Below are 19,968 nucleotides of genomic sequence, written 5' to 3' on the forward strand. Positions count from 1 at the left end.
AAAACCGAGGTTCAGAGAAGTGACTGACTTGCCCAAGGTCCCAGAGTGGAAGAGCCTGGATTTGAACTGGGTCTCCAGGTGGGTTTCACACAAGTTGGGAGAAGGATAGGGGTCAGGGGGGAGTCTGATGCTGCCCAAGGAAACCAGGAGACTGAGCCGCAGGAGTTCACAGCCATCTCTTCAGAGGCAGTGCAGATGGTTCCCTGCACTGTCCGCGGCAGCGTGGAGAAGGCAGTGTGGGGCTCACAGAGAGGTCAGGCTCACCTCAGGCTTGTGGAAGTGCAGCTGACACAGAATTTGTGAGACAGGCAGTGAGAAGAGGAAGCCACCCAGCAGAGGCCGGCTAGAAGGTCACCGCCTCCTTGTCCCTGCCCGGCCCCTGTCCTGAGAAGCGGGGCATCGGGAACTGGACCTGGGAGCACTCCTTACCGCCACCCCACCTTGCCCCCTCACCGTCATATTAGTGTCCACGTTCTCCAAGGCCACATAGAAGTTTTCATCTTTAAATAGAGAGAAAAGAGAACGGGCGGGGGGGGTGGGGGCGGTGGTGGGGAGAGGGAAGATGTGGGGAGCAAAGAGGAGGGAAGGAAACGTCAGGAAGGCAGGGCCAAGGGGGCTCCTGTGCCCCTGCGCCTGCCCTGCGGGGACGGCCTGTGCACGACCTGGGCCTTAGAAGGGGGCGCGGAAGCCACGAAGCAAACTCTGGGGCAAGAGGTATATGCCTGTCTTGGGCAAGAGAGGTCCTCCTGTCCTGCCCAGGCCAAAATAGTACCCAGGGAAGCCCCCGTCTCCCTTCCCCAGGAGACAGGACTCACCTGTTCTGTCATTCTCGAAGCCCAAGTTAGAAAAAGTCTTCACGGTGTTCTCATCACAGGTCTCGAACCACTTCCTGTCGTCCCAGGACCTGCCAGGCGGGCGCTGCATCGTCAGGGCAGGGCCGCCCGGTCTGGGACCCCTTTGCAGCCCTCAGCCCTCCACCTCCAGCGCACTCACAGGCCTCCGCCTTGGCCGCGCCTCCTCCACGAGCGCGCGACGAAGACGCTCAGCGCCCCCAGCAGCAGCAGCAGCAGCAGCGCCGCGGTCCCCGCCAGGCCTCCGACAAGCGCCTTCCAGGAGATGGTCACCTCGCAGCGCGAGCCCAAGAACCAGTGCGTGTCCGTGGAGAAGCAGCTGCGGGGAGCGTGTCACAGGTCACACGCCCTCACCACCTCCTGGGCTTGGTCCGCTAGTGCCCCTGGACCACGCAGGTACTAGCAGGTGGGTGACCCGGGGGCCAGGGGGCGGGGCCTCTGGCGGCGCCGGCTGAGCGGGGTCGGGTGATTGGCTCAGCTGGCTGTGGGCGGGGCCTCACCGGCAATAAGGACCGCTCCTCTGCAGAACGCACTGGCCCTGACGACAGTCGATGGCGCCGTCCACGCCCGCCGTGCATTTGGTGACACAGAGGAGCTTGTTCTCCTTCACCAAGGGGAAGTAGAAATCCTCGTAGCCCACGGCAGCAGCGTGGCGACAGATGGCTGGGGGATAGGAAGGGGGTTGCAGAGGCAAAGACTTCATCCACTCTACTCTGGGGCCAGGCTATGAAATGACTCTGAAAATGGATGAGAAGGACTACATTTCCGAGGGTGGGGTGTCGAGGGGTAGACCTTGGGATTAGATGAGGGAAGGGCAGGCCCCTCACCCTCTCCTCACCTTCTTTGCTGGTCCTCAGGTGGAAGCTACTAACAAGGGCCAGGCAGGCAGCACTGCCGGGTCCATATCACTTGCCTCCCCAGAAGGTCTCCCCATCCTCCCTAGGGAATTTCAGTGGACAGATGTCCCTTGTGGGAGGGGTCATGGCCTCTTGGAGCCACTTAGCCCTTTGCCCAACCTCTCACCTTCCTGGGACAGCTCCGTCCTGGTGTTGTTGTTCACCTTGATGGAATCAGGCTTAAAACACAAGACTGGGGGCGGGTGGGGGAGACACAGAGGCACAGGTGGAATTGGGGGGAGGCACAGGGAGGGGCAGAGAGGGCTCTGTCAGTATGGAGGAGGTGTGAATGGGCAACAAGGGAAGACCCCTTTGGACTCCCTCATGTCCCCTGAATAGTCAGGGGTCCTCAGCCACCCTGGAAACCTTGAGCAGAACTGTCTCTTCCACAGCACCCAGGTTCTGGTGAGCCCCTCCTTAGCCCCATCCTTGACCCAGTTGGCTGGGGACCTGTGTCTCTTCTCCCAACCTGCCAGAGGTACCACAGGGCTGGCACCTGACCCCAGAAGGACCCTGTCTGCGCTGGAGCAGGCTGGGATGGTGGCTGTGACCCTGGCCCCTCCCTGCAGCCCGAGGCCCCCAGCTTCTGTTCACCCTGTGGAGCAGGCTGGGACGGTGGCTGTGACTCTGGCCCCTCCCTGCAGCCCAAGGCCCCCAGCTTCTGCTCACCCTGTGGAGCAGGCTGGGACGGTGGCTGTGACCCTGGCCCCTCCCTGCAGCCCGAGGCCCCCAGCTTCTGCTCACCCTGGTCCTTCCCGCAGCTGCTATTCTGGCTGAAAGTCTGGAGCTCCTCCTTCAGGGCCACTTTCACATTCTCATACTCGCTCTCCAGCTGGAGGCTGAAGGGTAACTCCAGCTGGACCAGGTAGTCCACAACAATGCTGCCATTCCTGAGGGGGGGCAAGGGGGCAGGGAGCCTTAAAAGGTGCCCAGGCCCAGGCCATCATAGGTCCGTAGAAGGGCACTTCCAGACCAACCACAACTATACGGGTGTTGGCAGGAAGTGGGCATTGAGCTGGGATTCCAGACACATTATGTCCAGCACCTCTGCCTTTATCAGCCTGAGTAGGTGGGACAAGGAATGATTGACATTCTCTTGGCATTGCCTCAAGCCATAATCAAACCAGGCCCTCCTGGGCTCTCTGCCTCCCTCTTGCTGACCCATCCAGCAGACCAGGTGCCAACTAGAGAGAGACCAGCTATAGACCAGATACCAGACACCATCCCTCATGCACCGCCTCCCTGTTTGTCCCACTGAATCATTCACCTTCCAACATGCTTTGAGAGTAGGGGTGACATCCCTCCTACAGAGAAATGACTCCAGAAAATGACTGAAAAATACCCTCTACAGAGTGCTTCGTTTGCATCCTCACTCCATCCCTCTCTTTATGACATCTGACGATTCCAAAAGCAAGGGATGTCTTCTCCAGCACTTCTTAGTTCATCCCCCCCCCACTTGACACTGTCTCCACAGTGCCAGAAGGGTCTCCTACCTCAGAGAAAGGATCACCACCTCCTTGAACCCCTCCACATTTTGGTAGACCTTCTTCATCTGAAATGCCAAGGATCCTGGGCTCACATCTGAACATCCAGACCAGAGGGTACCCAGGGACCCAAGCTCAACTCCAGGGGCAGACCTTTGAGTTCCCTCCCCGTCCCCCTCACCTGATCCCGGAAGGTGTCCGTGAAATCCCTATAGGCCTTAGAAGTGTTGTCATTGAGGTCCGGGGAGAACTTCTGGTCGACAGAAACCTCCATGCCCACTTCAGCGTCCACTTTGTCTGCACACAACATTCCCTGCTCTGGTCACTTCACCATCCACTCCTGTCTGACATCACCACCACCACCCTGACCCAGAGGCTACTCCCGTGGCCCCTCTCCATGTTCCCTGAGAACTGACTGAACAGCAGGAGGGAGAGAGGCAGGAATTCTGGAATGAGTTGTCCTGAGATGTGAGAAACCCTGAAAGTCAGGATATCCAGCAGTCAGGCCTGTAGTCTCTCCCACGTCTGCCCCAATGGGAAGCAGAATAATGGCCCCCAAAGATGCCTATGTCTAATCCCCAGAACCTGGGAATATCTTATGCTATATGGCATGGAGGAATCAAAGTGGCAGATGGATTTAAGGGTACTAACCAGCTGACCTCATTATGGGAAAATTAATGTGGACTATCTGGGTGGTCCGAGTATTATCACAAGGGTCCTTAGCAGTGGAAGAGGGAGGCAGAAGTCAGAATCAGTCAGAGGAAGATGTGAGTATGGAAAACAGGCACAGAGATGCAAAGCTGTTGTCATTGAAGATGGAGCTAGGGGGCCTTGAGACAAGGAATGTGGGCCACTTGTGAACCTGGAAAGGGCAAAGAGATGGATTCTCTCCTAGGGCCTCCAGAAAGAACCCAGCCCTGCCAACACCTTGATTTTAGCCCTGTGAGACTCATGTCAGACTTCTAATGTACAGAATTGTACAATAATAAATTTGCAATGTTCATCTGCTAAGTTTGTGGTAATTTGTTACAGCAGAAATTAGAACCTAATACAACTCGAAGCAGCCCAGACTGGGAGGAGGTCCCAAGAAAGAAAGTGGTCCCAGCGACCTCCTGGAGGTGAGGGTGGAGATTAGGCATGGTATGGGGTAGGGGAGAGCATGAGGCAGAAAGCAAGAATGAAGGGATTCAGCAAAATGATTGGGCCCATTAGAGTCAGTGGCACCTCCCGAGAGAGAGTGCAGAGAGCAACTCACCCACATCTATGTGTTCCGCAGCAAACTCACAGCGGGAGCCAGAGAAAGTGCTGGGGCAGGAGCACTGGCTCTGCATCCAGGTGCCACCATTGTCACAAGTGCCTGGGGAGCACAGGAAAACAGGAAGTTCAGGACAGAATTGACCTTGGTCATGGGAATATAGCAGGAGAGGGAGGAGAGGCCACATGGAGGCAGGAGATCCAACCTGGGGTGGTGGTCAACCTAGACTGTGTGGTCATCTGAGTCGTGGTCAAAGTTGTCCTGGGTGACGTAAGGGTGGAGAGAGTCTTGGTGGTAGCCGCTGGTGTCCCTGGAGCGCTGGTGATGTGTGAGGTGGGGCGCGTCAGCTTGCTTGAAGTCATCATGGTAGTTGAAAAGCTGCTACTTGGTTTCATGGTCACTGGGAGGCTAGTGGAGCCGGGCACATGTGGGGTAGTTACAAAGTTGGTGCTGATCCAGGTGCCACTGGTGGGTCTTTGTGTGCTCGTGAAATCCGTGTTAATGGGGATGGTTCCAGTGCTGATAGAACTAGGTGCATCAGTCATGTCAGTGGGGTCAGTTTCGAAAACGGAAGTAGAAGTGTCCGTTTTTGCAGGGAACACGGTTGTCCTGGTGGTGGAACTGGGATAGGTGGCCCTCTCAGTAGTAGAGGTAAAAACTGATAATGGGATGGAGGGCGTAGAAGTAACTTCAGGATTTGGACCTACTTCTATACATGGTGTAGTGGGAGAGGCAGACACTATTGTAACCGATATTGATTCTGGACATTGGGTAGTGGAAGAAAGAGTCAACATGGTGGTGGTTTGGGTAAGACGACGGCTACCATTTTGGGGAGAAGTGGTGAGAGAAGTTCTTGCAGTTTCAGATTAGGAAAAAGTAGGAAAAGCAGTGACAGAAGACCCTGTGATGTCTGTACTGTAGACATGAGAGGAGGTAGGAAAAGACTTACTTGTCGTAGAGACCAGTGAACTTGTGCTGATGGAAGATAGAGATGATATTGTTATTTCAGGTATTGAAGACGAGATGATGGTACTAAAAGGGGTACTTATTGCACTAGTAGAAGTAATCAATTCAGGGAAAGGTGTTGAGGGAGAAACACTCGAAGTACTGAGAGCTGTTATTGAGGTGCGTGCTGTTACCACGCTTGTGGTCCCAGACTGGGCTACTTCTGTGGTTGAGGCTAGAAAGGGAAAAGTGGCTGTGATCGAGGTGACAGGAGCTTCAGTGTGCGTGGGAGTGGTGATTTCTGTTGTGGACCTGGTGGGAGGAGTAGTGGGAGTTGAAGGGTCGGAAGTTGGGTGTGTAGCGGGGATGGTGGTAATCAGGGTGGACATAGGGCTAGTGTTTGCAGTCGAAGTGGAGACTGGCTCTGTGGTTGGGGAAGATGGAGGGGAAAATGGGATGATATTTCTCTGGAGGAGTGAGATGTTGGAAAGAGCGAGTCTGGAGCTGACTTCGGTGGTGAGGGTCAATGGACCAGTGGTACTCAAGGATGTGGACTCAGTGTGGGCTAGTGTCATTGTTCTTCCTGTAGAGAAACTGATTGAAGACGTGATGTCTGGTGAAGGTAGTGGTATTCTTGATGTGGGTGTCGTGACTGTATTTGTGGTACCAGTCTCGGTTATTTGTGTTGTTGAGGTGACGGGCAATACTGTTGTGTTCGAGGTGGCAGGTGTCGTTGATGTGGGTGTCGTGACTGTATTTGTGGTACCGGTCTTGGTTATTTGTGTTGTTGAGGTGACGGGCAATACTGTTGTTTCCGAGGTGGCAGGTGTCGTTGATGTGGGTGTCGTTACTGTATTTGTGGTACCGGTCTTGGTTATTTGTGTTGTTGAGGTGACAGGCAATACTGTTGTTTCCGAGGTGGCGGGTGTCGTTGATGTGGGTGTCGTTACTGTATCTGTGGTAGCAGTCTTGGTTATTTGTGTTGTTGAGGTGACGGGCAATCCTGTTGTTTTCGAGGTGGGAACAGATACAACTTGTGTTGTAGGTGTTGTTAATATATCATTTGAAGTAGGTGCTTGAGTGATAGCTGTGGATGTCTGAAAGGTACTGACCATGTCTGGAAATGAAGTGATGGTTGTAATCAAGGTGCTACGGGTGCTGAGTGTTGTTAACAAGGTTTTCCTAGTAGTTATAGAAGGGGTAGTAGCAGAGGTAGACACGATTGTTGGGGTCGGAGACTGGGTTGTGTGGGTACTTGCAGCGGTAGGGATAGCCCTTTGTGTGGTGCCAGTCACAGAGGAGATCGGAGTGTCTAGAGTTGTGTGGGTTGTTGGGACAAAGGAAGCGGGCGGGGTCATGGTTGTGGGAGATTTCCCCGGAGTGGTGGTACTGGGAGAATTGGTCACGGCTGAAGTGACTCTCTTGGTAGTTGTCACGGGATAAGTACTGGTAATGGTTGTCCGTGGCTTCTCTGTCACAGGAGTGGTGGTGTAAGAGCTGGTGAGGGACACTTGGGTCTGTGTCATGCAGGTGGTGGTGGGGTAAGTGGTAGTGATTACAAGGTTCGTTGGATTGATGCACTCTGTCGTGCCCATATAGACAATCACGGTTGGTGGAGTGGTCTCAACCTTGAAGACAAACTTGGACATGGGGATTGTTGAGGTGTTGGAATTGATTGGCGATTTGAGCAACGTTTCAGAAATGGATTTCAAGTGGGGGGAGGTGGTGATAGTCATAAGTATGTGTTCCCTACTATCTGGAGTGGGAGAAATTTCAGAGGTACTCAGTGGCCGCCTTGCTGGACCTTGAGAGTGTGGGGAGTTGCTGAGAGCCGCGTGCAAAAGCGCATTAGAGGTGGATGTGGCCATCGCTGAAGCCCCTGTATTGGCAGTAGAACAGAGGAATTCATTGGTAGGTCGTTTTGTCGCCATAACACCACATACCCCATTTTCCAGATACATGCCACAGAGGTAGGACGTGCCACCAGTTCCTCCCAAATCAGAGGCAGTTTGGGGCTGGGGTCTTTCAAGGTTCTAAAGGCCAACATATGTCTTCCCCCCTGGGCAGCCTCTCCAAGGGGCGTTGGGTTGGGGGCGCGCTTAATCCCTTGCCCACCTGTCTGAGTACTGACCTTGCAGCCCTGGGACGGCCGAGCTGAGCACGCAGGTTCAGCAGAAGGTCCCGTCTCCTCCCATCGGTACTCCCATTCCTTCTTCCTCACACACCCCAAAGTCCTTGTCCCTTCCGGTTCTCTGCACCACCCCCGCCCCCTCTGGCCCACCTCTGCCCATCTCCCTGTGACCCACTGCTGTCTGGGCTGACTCTCCTCTTTGGAGAGAGAGAGAGAACCCAGCCAATCCTGGGCTGAGGGTGGGGACACATCATGGACTTTGGGAGACAAGGGGTCAGAGAGCAGAAAGTTGCAAAGAGAATAAAAAAGGGAAAAGCAGAGATTGAAGCTCAGACTTCATTGAGTTTGAGGACAAGGAGAGAGGATCACACACAGGCTGAGGAACAGGACAGAAAAGGAAATTTCCAGAAAGAGATACCTTGGCAGGCAGGCGTGAGTCCTGAAGACCTTAAGGTGTAGCAGTGAGTGTTAATAAAAATAGCTATATTTTCCATCACCTATTCTATTTTGGCCAAGGAATTAATTAGTTTACAAATATGAGCCCCTCCCTCTACAGATGTTGTCATCCCCATCTTACAGGTGATACAAGTGAGAGTCAAAGATCTCACAATGCTGAGGGTGACTGGCAGCCACGGCAGCTGCTGGCAGGAAGCACCCAGACCTCTGTCCACTCGGGGGCAGCTTTCTCAACTCAGACTCAGCACATCTTTGCTCTGAGAGCTGGGGTTTCACTACTCAGCTTAGCTGGGGTGTCAGGGAGATAGGGGAGGGGAATATGAAGGTTCCTGGCCCAGAGCCCTTATAGCCAGGAGGTGGCCCTGGAGATAAGTGAGAGGGTGGACCAGAGGACCTCTGTGTTGGGAAGGTCTAAGGTTGGGGTTCAGGAGCAGACACTGGGGGGCAGAGGGAAGGGAAGGGAAGAGGAATTCCGAGGTTCCAAAGGGGTGGGAGAGAGAAAGGACCCCACACCAGGTGGTCTCAGAACCACCCTTTGGGAGCCATCAGGCTCTCCCCACACAGCCCTGCCAATGACAGCTGTGCCCAGAAACATAGGCTAGGTCGGGGTGGGAGAGTTAGGGGCAGGACTGGAGGAGGGGGCACTGGGACCAAAGGTGTAGACTCCCCAGAGAGAGGATGGGGCCCCAGGGGCAGAGCCAGGGACCCTCAGGAGGGCTGAACCAATGGAAGTAAAGGGAGGGATAGAATCCAGGGCGGAGGAAGCATCAGTGCTGGGGAGCAGGGGCAACAAGAGGAAGGGGGCTCAGAAAACTGAGTCAAAGTGGGAAGAGCACTCTTTCAGAAACAGTTTATCCCACCCTTTTGATGCACGCGCAGACTCGGTCCCAGGTGTAGAGCAGCACCGCTGGACCCAGCTTCCCTCTCCTCCCCCTGCCTACAGCTCTCCCTGCACAAAGAGCTCTGAGAGGCCCCTCCTCAGCCTCCCCTTAGATCTCAGAGCCACCGCCCCACACACACACCCCTGTCCTGGAACATCAGGAGGGTCTCCCCAGCCCTCCCCCACCTCGCTCCCTCACCTGTGGCCCCCAGGGAGACCTTGAGCATCCAGAGGAGGCAGAGGACCCTGAGCAGCTGCATGGATCTGGTGCAGAGCAGGCTGGAAGCAGGACCAGCGCCAGCACGCGGGGTATAGCAGTGCAGAGCCAGCCAGCACGATGTGCGCAGTAGCACCCAGCTGGAAGTTATCTGCCCTGCTGGGTGTGAGGGCTGAGCATAGGTAGCTTTACCTTTGTACCGCCCTTTGCCCCGCTGTTCCCCCCTTCTCCCTGTGGGGGAGGAAGAAAGGACTTTCTAGAAGATAAGACAAGCTGCAGGAAGAAAGGACTTTCTAGAAGATAAGACAAGCCCAGGAAGTGTCAGCCGGGAAGAGCTCCACCCACAGCCTGCCTGGCCCACTCACAGCAGTTCCCAGGACATTGCCCTGCTCTGCCCTTCCCTTGCCCCCAGCCAAGAACTAGAAAAACTGGACAGAGAATACGCTTGGCCAAGACCTTGGACGCTGGAGTCTGGGGCCTCTCCTTAGTTTCATTCCCAGCTGCAGGGGGCGGGGAGAGATGAAAACTTGTTCTTCTTCACTCCCTCTGCCACTCACTCTTCCCCGTCTCCATCCTGCCCTTAGCATGACTCTGGGGCTATGACCCCACCACCAGTATCAGGGAACAATGCAGAATTCCATCAGAAGTCATTTCAATATCTGAGGACTTGGGCCAGGTCCCAGAAAAGGAAACACAGATGGCTAGTGGAAACAATCAAACAAAATGACTAGCTTGGACCAGCAGATGAGCAAGTATTAGGAACTTTGATTCTATCCAGTGTTGGGAAAAGTGGAAAAATAAACACTCTTACCCAGCTGGTGGGAGTGTAAGGGGGTTGTGCTGGTTTAAAAAGCCAATTTGGGGACTTACCTCGTGGTCCAGCGGTTAAGACTCTGAGCTCCCAATGCAGAGGGCCCAGGTTCGAACCCTGGGCAGGGAACTAGATCCGGCATGGCACAACTAAGAGCCTGCATGCAGTAAACTAAATGGTCTACAGTCCACAACTAAAGATCCCACACGCCGCACCGAAGATCCCATGTGCCACAACTAAGACCTGGCACGGCCAAATAAATAAATTTTTTTTTTAAAGAAAGGCAATTTGGTGGCATCTGTTAAAATTTTAAATGCATGCTCGAGGACCCAGTAATTCCACCTTTCCGTCTCTGTGTTCAAGAAGCACTTCACGGAGGCATTCATGAGAGTGTTTATTGCCATCCAGTTTGTCGCATTTCCGATAGAAATTGGAAACAACCCAAATTACCCTCCATAGGAAACTAGAATGACTATGGACAAATCACACTATAGGCTACCACGTTCAAATAAAAATTAATGGTACCATCATGGCAAGACTCTTGGAACGTCTTGTTCAGTGAAACCAGTAGAAACAGCTTTCTTAAAATGCACACATGTATGTCTCCTATGAATACACACACACACACACACACACACACACATACACATACACACACACACACACACACACATACATACGTAAGTGCATTCAAACTTTGGAAGGAGGCCCACCTACTCCAATAACAGGGGTAAGTTTAGCTCAGAGAAGCATGAATGAATTAAGGTTGGGACTGATTGTCAGGCCACTTTGGCTGTATCTGTAGTTTTTCCTTTTTTCCTTTGACAAACATTATCTCCTTGACCAAACTCTAGCCTGGCTCCTCTGAGTCCCCCTTCTCACTAAGCCTCAACCCTGAACTATAAAGACTTGAACAGATACTACCATAGTTTCTAACCGCTCAAGGCCCCATCCCTATGATGACCCCAGCCCTCCTTAAAGTGCTTGCCTAAGAAAACTCAAGGCTGTCAAAAGACCTTACTCTTTGTTCCAGCCAACACCTGAAGACAGGGCTCCTGTCTCCTAGCCTTTATGGAGGGTAGGAGCCTAAATTTATGAGTGCCAGGTAGCAAATCGAGATGGGTTTCATGTGGACCACTCACCTCTTTTTGTAATTTTTCACTTTCCCAACACTGCTGAGCCCTTGCCTGACCTCTTGCCTACACCCTTACTCTCCCTTTAAAATGTCACTTCTGTGCAACTCGAAGTAGAGTTCACTTTATGCTGGACTCTTTTTCCTATGGCAATAGTATATTATGGATTAAAATCTGTCCTTACCCCTTTAATGTCTGGCTTTGTTTACCTTTGACAACTTGGAGACTATGTGATTTTTTTTGTTTGTTTGTTTGGGGTTTTTTGCGGTACACGGGCCTCTCAGTGTTGTGGCCTCTCCCATTGCGGAGCACAGGCTCCGGACGCGCAGGCTCAGTGGCCATGGCTCACGGGCCCAGCCGCTCCGCGGCATGTGGGATCTTCCCGGACCGGGGCACGAACCCGTGTCCCCTGCATCGGCAGGCGGACTCTCAACCACTGCGCCACCAGGGAAGCCCTATATGATGGTTTTTGAAGGTAATTAAAAAATAATGTAGAGGAGGATTCTGGGGAGGTTGTGGGCTAGGACACACCAGGAATCCATCTCCCCACCAAGACAACAATTGCATTAGCAGAATCTGTCTGATGTAACTATTTCAGAATTCTAGAGGCTGTTGAAGACTTGAAACTTCCAGGGGAAGACCTGGATGGTAAATTGCAAATTTCAGTTAATTTTGGTCAATTTTAGCACAGTAGCAGGTACCCATTCAACACCTCCAGCCACAGAGCAGGTAGCTATGCATGTGTTCCAGGAGTTGCTTGCACATAGCTTGTGGTAGGCAAAAAGGACTATGTACAAATATCAGGGATCTATGTTCTAATTCACTGATTGCTGCTTCTGATCACATAAGTGCAGGAAAACAGGTAGATAGCCACTGTAGTTGCACCTCCCCCTCCATTCTTGCAAGAACTTCCCCCTCCATCTGAAATGACTTCTGGGTGATTTAAAGGGCCAACACCCCTTCCCCCCTTCATTTTTTGCCTTCTCCCCTTTTGGGATTCAGACATTAAAGACTAGGACATTCAGAAACTACTGCATATATGGGGAAAATTAGAAAGTGGCCATGCATGCCCAGGGGAAGGATTAAAAAAGACCTGAGAAGACCTTAATCTGCACATTATTCTGATCCTTGGCACAGACACAGACCACAATGATCAAAAAATAAACAAAAACAAAACAAAAAACCCGGCAGACTCTAGGGAAGGAGAATCTGATTTCCGGAGTTGCCACACTATCAGATTCAAATGTTTATTGTTCAACGAACAAGAAACAAAATGTTAGCAAACCAAATTCAACATTACATTAAAAGGACCACACACCATGATAAAGTGGGATTTATTCTAGGGATGCAAGAATGGTTCAATATCTGCAAATCAACATGATACACCACATTAACAAAATGAAAGATAAAAATCATATGGTCATCTCATTAGACGCAGGAAAAGCACTTGACAAAACTCAACAACTTAAGAGTTTTTAAAAACCTCTCAACAAGGGCTTCCCTGGTGGCGCAGTGGTTGAGAGTCTGCCTGCCGATGCAGGGAACGCGGGTTCGTGCCCCGGTCCAGGAGGATCCCACACGCCGCGGAGCGGCTGGGCCCGTGAGCCATGGCCGCTGAGCCTGCACGTCCGGAGCCTGTGCTCCGCAACGGGAGAGGCCACGACAGTGAGAGGCCCGCGTACCGCAAAAAAAAAAAAAAAAAAAAAAAAAGTTCATACTACCTGAAGCAATGTACAGATTCAGTGTAATCCCTATCAAAACCCCAACGATGTTTTTCACAAAATAGAACCAAAAGTTCTAAAATTTATAAGGAACCACAAAAGACTCCACCAATCTGTTCTCTGTTTCAATGAGCTTTGGTTTTGTTTTAGATTCCACATATAAGTGAGATCATACAGTACTTGTCATTTTCTGTCTGAGTTATTTCACTTAGCATAATGCCCTCGAGGTCCATCCACGTTGTTACAAATGTTGGGATTCCCTTCTTTGTATGGATGAATAATATTAGATTGTGTATATATATACCACGTTTCCTTTTCCATTCATCCATTGATGGACATTCAGTTTCTTTCCATGTCTTGGCTATTGTAAATAATGCTGCAATGAATATGAGGGTGCAGGTATCTTTTCAAGTTAGTGGGGTTTTTTCCTTTGATAAATACCCAACAGTGGAAATGCTACATCCACTAGATCCATTTACTATGGTAGTCCTACTTTTGATTTTTTGAGGATCCTCCATACTGTTTTCCATAGTGATTGCACCAATTTACATTCCCACCAAGAGTGCACAGGGGATCCCTCTTCTCCACATCCTCTCCAACACTTGTTGTTTCTTGTCTTTTTGACAATAGCCATTATAGCAGGTGTGAAGTGGTATCTCATTGTGGTTCGGATTTGCATTTCCCTGATGGTAAGTGACGTTGAGCACATTTTCATGTACCTGTTGGCTATCTGTGTGTCTGTAGTATGTTTATGATACAGGAATGTCATGGGTAAAATGTTTTCAATATAGTTTTTGAAACTTCTGTTTCCATGTGAAATTTGTTCCTTGTGAAGTTTTTTCCATTAATTAATATCCCCCTCCCTCAGCCCCGCTCATCTCTCCTTCCTTGTCTGTTTCACATATCCATAGTGATTCCCAGGATAGAATCGAGTGCCTAGCTCACACTCTTCAGGAACCTAAGATCATAAGATGCCATTTCAAGTGGCAGCCAGTTCTGTTCTTAACTTTCATTTTGAGAGTTTTATTTTATTACCACCGTTTCTATAAATCCATTATAAGGTTTATGATTTAATGCAAACACTCTAGCCTGAGAAAAGAAAGTGGGGGTGGGGGAAGGAGGGACAGAACAAGAATTTGCCAGTTTCTGTGTGCAGTATGACTTGATATTATTGCCATCACTTTCTTTCTTATGAGGACTAACACCCTATTTAATTTAAGTATGGGATTTATCCTCTTAGGAGGAATGCTCACCTTAAGTTAGAGAAATGAATGCCACCATTTATAGATTTATGAGTTAAGAAAAAAACTCACAGGGCTTCCCTGGTGGCGCAGTGGTTGGGAGTCCGCCTGCCGATGCAGGGGACGTGGGTTCGTGCCCCGGTCCGGGAGGATCCCACACGCCGCAGAGCAGCTGGGCCCGTGAGCCATGGCCGCTGAGCCTGCACGTCCGGGGCCTGTGCTCCGCAATGGGAGAGGCCACAGCAGTGAGAGGCCCGCGTACCGCAAAAACAAAAACAAAAACAAAACAAAAAATCAAAAAACAAAACAAAACTCACAGAAAGCTTGTACAAATATTTCTCACGTGGCAATAGATTTCTGAGGATTGCATATAAGGAAGACCAGGTCAGCTTGAGGACATTTCTGAAGGTTCAACAAAATGATATCAACTCAAGGAAACTGAATCTCACTTTTCCCTGGCATTTATTTCTTCTTTTACTCAGTCTTCTTCCTAAAGTCTGTTATATTAGGAAGTTCTGTTAACACTAGTCTACCCCATACAGTCAGGCCAGGAACAACTATTGCTTTCCTATAAATACAGAGGGTGCTATTGGCCTGCTACTTATAATGCCAACAGAATACTGAACAGTAAACACTCACCTAAAACATGATTGAAGCTTTGGGCCACAGCTAATGGAACTGAAAGAACTATTTGTTGAGTTTCTCAGACCATAAGCTGTCACTCAGTTTTCACTTCCTGTTAGTTATACTCTTGCTGCTTCCAAGCTCTTGGTTTTTTGGGGTTTTTTTGGTTTTTTGGTTTTTTGTCTTTGTTTTCTGGTTGGAAAAGTTGCTTTTGTAAGAGTATGTATTTATAAGTACAAATTTGCTCTTAAGGTTTATTTGTTTTTGTTCATCTGTTTACGAAATTAATGCACAAGTCTTCTTTTGGCTTTGGAGAACTTCAGTTCTTGCTGAGTTTCAATCCTGATATCTAGATCAACTTCCACCTCGAACCATGCTAGTAAATGTTTTTGGCTCCAAACCTTAGGAATGTTTTAGAAATTAAAACTGGTTTTTCCCTGTTGGTGACCTTAAAGACTATGCTTAGCAGTTTTAATAGTTCTATTCTCTAACTACAGTTTTAAGTAGCTACAGCATGACTTGTCTTGGTGAATTTGTTAAAGTGTGCATTTTATTCAAAAGTAAAATTTAAGACAAAACATATACTAAACACACAGATGTCTAGAAAGCTTGGCTTGTGGTACATATGATGGATTACTAAATAACTGTTATAGGTAGCTTTTGTGTCACACTTTTCATTCCTGGGTATTGTTTTTACAATTCAGTTCCACTTTTATGATGTGAATGAATACCATATTTAAAAAACATTACTAGGCCAGTACCATTCTTATACTTTATACTACAGGAAATTTAATTTAATGGGTTTAAAATGAGTCGGTTGTTGATGAGACTATAAAAAGCAAACTACTTCTTCTCAAGTTTACATGGAACATTCACCAAGATAGACTACATCCTGGGCAATACAACACACCTGAACAAATTTAAAATAGAAATCATACAATGTCTGCTCTCAGATGACAATGGAATTAAAGTAGAAATCACTAATAGAAAGATAACTGGAAAAACATCAAACTATGTGGAGATTAAACAACACACTTCTACATAACACATGAGACAAAGAAGAAATCTCAAGAGAAACTTTAAAATATTTTGAACTAAATGAAAATGAAAACACAACTTTTCAAAATTTGTGGAATGCAGTGAAAGCAGTGCTTAGGTGGAAATGTATAGCATTGAATGCATATATTAGAAAAGAAGATCTAAAATTAATCATCTAAGTTTCCACCTTAGGAAGCTAAAAAAAAAAAAGAGTAAATTAAATCCAGAGTCAGCAGAAGAAAAGAAACAATAAGAATTAAAGAAGTCAATGAAATTGACAACAGGAAATCAAGAGAGAAAAATCAGGAATTCCCTCGTGGCACAGTGGTTAAGAATCCGCCTGCAATGCAGGGGACATGGGTTCGATCCCTGGTCCAGGAAGATCCCACATGCTGCGGAGCAACTAAGCTCATGCGCCACAACTACTGAGCCTGCGCTCTAGAGCCCGCGAGCCACAACTACTGAAGATCGCACGCCCGAGGGCCCACGCGCCACAACTACTGGAGCCAGCATGCTGCAACTACTGAAGCCCTCACACCTAGAGCCCGTGCTCTGCAACAAGAGAAGCCACCACAATGAGAAGCCCGTGCACCGCAACGAAGATTAGCGCCTGCTCACCACAACTAGAGAAAGCCCAGGCGCAGCAACGAAGACCCAACACAGCCAAGGATATAAAAAATAACTTAAAATGTTAAAAAAGAGAGAAAAACCAATGTAACCGAAATCTAGTTCTTTGAAAAGATCAATCAAGTCGATAAGACTCTAGCCTGGCTCACTAAAAAGAGAAAGGACACAAGCTACTAACATAGAAACGAAAGAGGAGACATCACTACAGATCCCCTGGACATTAAAAAGATTATAAAGGAATACTAAGAACAACTCTATGCCCACAAATTTGATAACCCAGATGAAATGGACCAGTTTTCTTTTTGGTTCGAAAACTAACCCCCATACACGCAGGGCAAGGAGAGACTGAAGAAAGAGGCAGACCACTCCAGATTGGTAGGTGGCAGTTCTAATGAGCAAGGGAACTTACCCAGGCTTGTGTTGGGCTGCTCACAAGATGAGTAGTTTTCTGCACCCACTTGCCAAATCTTAAAAGTTTCTATACAGGCCTTACCTGGGTTCAGTCACTGTCTAGACGGTCTCAACAGCATATTGCTCTCTCAAGGTTGCGTCCTTGAAAACGGCTCCCACTTTGAGAACAGTGGGGAGAGTGTATATTCCAAGCACAGGTTGGGAGTGGGGTGGGTGAGGAGCTTCTGATTGTCCAGGTCCAGATCTTGGGTCAAAACACAAAGAACCCCATGATCTAAACCACTGATTTACTAAGTCCCCTAGGTTGGGGGGTCGGATCACTCAGGGTGTTCACTTGTGTCTTCATGTGATTTAATAAGACGGCACATTGGCAGGCTCATTAGGTATGAACACACGATGTTCTGTTTGGATAATGGCACAGATGCCTCCTTGTAAGGCAGTAATAATGTTCAAGACCCTTCTTTTTTGGAGGACAGCCTTTCTCTTTAGAGATATTTCAGCGTTCAGTAAGGACAAGCTTTGTTTGCTGTCACTTAAGCCTTGCTGGGTGAAGTTAGTAAGGACTATAATGTCCTCCAGGACAATGGAGGGAACAAAGTCAGCAGCCAAATGATTCTATGTGTAGGAAACAGAACGTGCCCACCTGGTCTTGAGGAGAGGGAGGCTGGCGGCTGTAGGAACTTGACCTGGTTGTACATACCGTACAAGTTGGGTGGGGGAGGCAGCACTGTCAGATGGGCTGGGGGCCGGATATGCCAGACCAGGACCCCCACCTTCTCCCCTCAGTGGTGTGTGTTCCATTCCAGGTACTGAGAGTTTCAACAGGTCCAGCTTGTAGCAGGACAATGGGATCCCAGTGGAGACTGAGGAGTTGCTCCTCCCCCAGGGGTGTGAAGTAATTCACCCATCCTGGTGGGATATCTCATCGCAAATTCCAGTAGATAATGCCTTTCCCAGGCATGATGCCGCTTGGTATTCTCAACAGCATAGCACATTGATCCACGGTGACAGTCAGGGCAATGCCTGTCTCCCACCACTTTCACCCCTTTACCGTGTTGGGTGTCTTGACAGGGGTCCCCACTCTGGCATGTGGGGCATCGGGCCTTACTGGTTGATCATTTCAATATGTAAAATCATTTAAATGTATTAACTGATTAAACAGTACTTTAGTCCACCCAGCCAAGGTGGTTTTTACCTGTTAGTAATTTAATCTGCTACTTATTAAATATTAATTTCATTATTTTTTACCAACCCTGCTACTTGCAGATTATAGGGGAGATGGATCCTCCATTCAACGTTACGTTCTTTCGCCCAGTCTTCCACATCATGACCTTTGAAACGTGACTCCCGATCACTGTCTGTTCAACAAGGGTGTCCATACATGGCACTCAGCTTCTCTAATCCACTAATGGTGGCACCTGGTTTGCAAGGAGACAGGGAAAACTTGGGTTAAGCCAGACACAGTGTGCATACAAACCAGGGCAGGTTTAGAGCCCCCACTCGGAGGGAGAGGGCTGATATAATCATTTTGCCAATCCCTCACCAACTGGAATTCTAGTGATGGCCCCAGACTCTTTCGGTGGTTGCCCTGGGTGTTGTTTAGAACTCTCAGGCTATGCTGCTACTGCATTACCCAAGTCACTGTATTTCAAGGGCAATCCAGCATCCTTGATGATACACCACCCCACCTGCACTGAGGTGGCCACTCTTGCTGCTGTGGTACCCAATCTACTGTATCTACTGAAGTGTCAGTTGCTAGGGCTCATATCCAAGCTAGGGCATCAGCTTCATGATTGCCAGGGTGTGTCAATGCCTTAGGAGCTGGGATGTGGGAAACAGTGAGGACTGCCTCAGGCTCTTGCAGGTGAACCAAAATGTCCCTTCACACATCCTGACCCCATAAGTGCCCACTCATGAATCGTCCACCCCTTGGCTTCCCCTTGCCCAAGCCACAGGGTTAATCTCTTTAGAACAGCCCAGCACAAAGGGCTAACAACCAGGGCTCATGGTCACCAGTCAAACTACTCTGAGTTCCGGCCATTGGCGGCTGCGGTTTAGTCCCTTCCGAGAGATCCACCTGGAGGAGCATGTGTACGCTGCTAGGAGCTGCTGCTCTGTGGGGGTATATGGGGTTTCTGCCCCCTTCCAGAGCTGGGACCAAAATCCTAGGGGCACTAGCCCCTTCCCTTGTCTCTGCCCCAGTGTCTGACCCATGCCTTCTGGTGTCACAGACACATCTAACTCAAATGACCGCCCTACTTAGGCGATACCCAGAGCTGCTTCACTAGTATTTTGCCTTCTCAAAAGTAGTTTGCTGCTCGGATCCCCAGTCCCATGCGTACATTTCTTTACCTGGAAGCATAGAGGTGGAGGCACTGTGCCAGGTGGCGAATAAAAGTCCTCTTAAAACCCCCAAATCCCTGCAAAGCCTCGCATCTCCTTTATATTCTTAGGGGTTGTATAGGCTTGCATCTTACCCAACACAGCTTCTGGGACAACACGCCTCTCACTCGACCGAACGACTCCAAAAACCTTACAGCTGTGCTTGGGCCTTGAATTTTCTGTGGGTTCACTGCCCAACTCCCTCACAGGTGTTCCAACAAAGCCTGCAGAGTGTCCTGCACCGGAGGCAAGTCTCCACATGTTAACATTAACCATCCATGTAATGGGCCCATTTTACTGGGGTGGGGAAGGAGAACAAGGACAGGTTTGGGGTTACCATCCCATGACATATGTGCAGGTAGCCTCGGGGAGCACTTGAAAGGTTCCCTGTTGTCCCTCCCAGGTGAAGACAAATTGATCTTGTGACTCAGTGGCCAGGGGAGAACTGATAAAGGCATTTGATAAGTACTCATTTACCACGTGTACTGGACTCCTGTACAGTGCATACTGTCCATGCTACTGTCCATGCACTCCCAGGACCATGGCCAAGGTGTCTAGGATGGTGGTGATGTGAGGCTCAGCCCCACAGATGGGAAGCGCTACCTTGTTCAATTCTCGGTTGTCCAGCGTCATCCACGTGAACTATCTGGCTTTTTTACCAGGCATCCTGGGTGGCTGAAAGCACTATGGGCGGGGCGTAAAATACCCAGGCAGTGCGGTTTATGGACATCTTCTCCTATCTCCTTATGCCCCCCTCCCCAGGCAACTCCCAATGCAGGGGGCATGGGTTCGATCCCTGGCAGGGGACCTAAGATCCTGCATGCCTCACAGTGTGGCCAAAAATTTTTTTTTCTTTAAATAAATA

The 19,968-nt window shown here is 49.5% G+C and overlaps 2 protein-coding genes across 2 annotated transcripts in view; both read right to left on the reverse strand.

Annotated features, from left to right (window-relative positions):
- Positions 1-9,173, reverse strand: part of LOC132505343 (mucin-12-like) — a 33,147-nt gene extending 23,974 nt beyond the window's left edge. The window contains exon 1 of the mRNA XM_060123361.1: positions 9,098-9,173. Coding sequence (XP_059979344.1) covers positions 9,098-9,158 — 61 coding nt within the window. The 5' untranslated portion in view covers positions 9,159-9,173. The remainder of the gene's footprint in view (positions 1-9,097) is intronic.
- Positions 244-18,098, reverse strand: MUC3A (mucin 3A, cell surface associated). The gene is made up of 11 exons (XM_060123360.1): positions 17,974-18,098; positions 4,487-4,588; positions 3,413-3,528; positions 3,241-3,299; positions 2,492-2,637; positions 1,875-1,940; positions 1,352-1,514; positions 994-1,170; positions 816-904; positions 454-500; positions 244-285 (listed from the first exon to the last, which is right to left on the reverse strand). Exons 2-11 carry the CDS (start codon positions 4,560-4,562, stop codon positions 244-246), a joined length of 981 nt encoding a protein of 326 aa, XP_059979343.1. The 5' UTR covers positions 4,563-4,588; positions 17,974-18,098.
- Between the last annotated feature and the right edge of the window lie 1,870 nt (positions 18,099-19,968).

The sequence above is a fragment of the Lagenorhynchus albirostris genome, chromosome 15 (assembly GCF_949774975.1).
Source record: "Lagenorhynchus albirostris chromosome 15, mLagAlb1.1, whole genome shotgun sequence".
Taxonomy (NCBI): domain Eukaryota; kingdom Metazoa; phylum Chordata; class Mammalia; order Artiodactyla; family Delphinidae; genus Lagenorhynchus; species Lagenorhynchus albirostris.

Excerpts from the sequence above, each read along its gene's own strand:
- MUC3A (XM_060123360.1), bottom strand. The coding sequence starts at position 4,562 with ATGCAGAGCCAGTGCTCCTGCCCCAGCACTTTCTCTGGCTCCCGCTGT. Across the intron at positions 905-993 it reads CGCGGCCAAGGCGGAGGCCT|GTCCTGGGACGACAGGAAGT; the intron begins GTGAGTGCGCTG and ends CCCGCCTGGCAG. Across the intron at positions 501-815 it reads CTTCGAGAATGACAGAACAG|ATGAAAACTTCTATGTGGCC; the intron begins GTGAGTCCTGTC and ends CTCTATTTAAAG.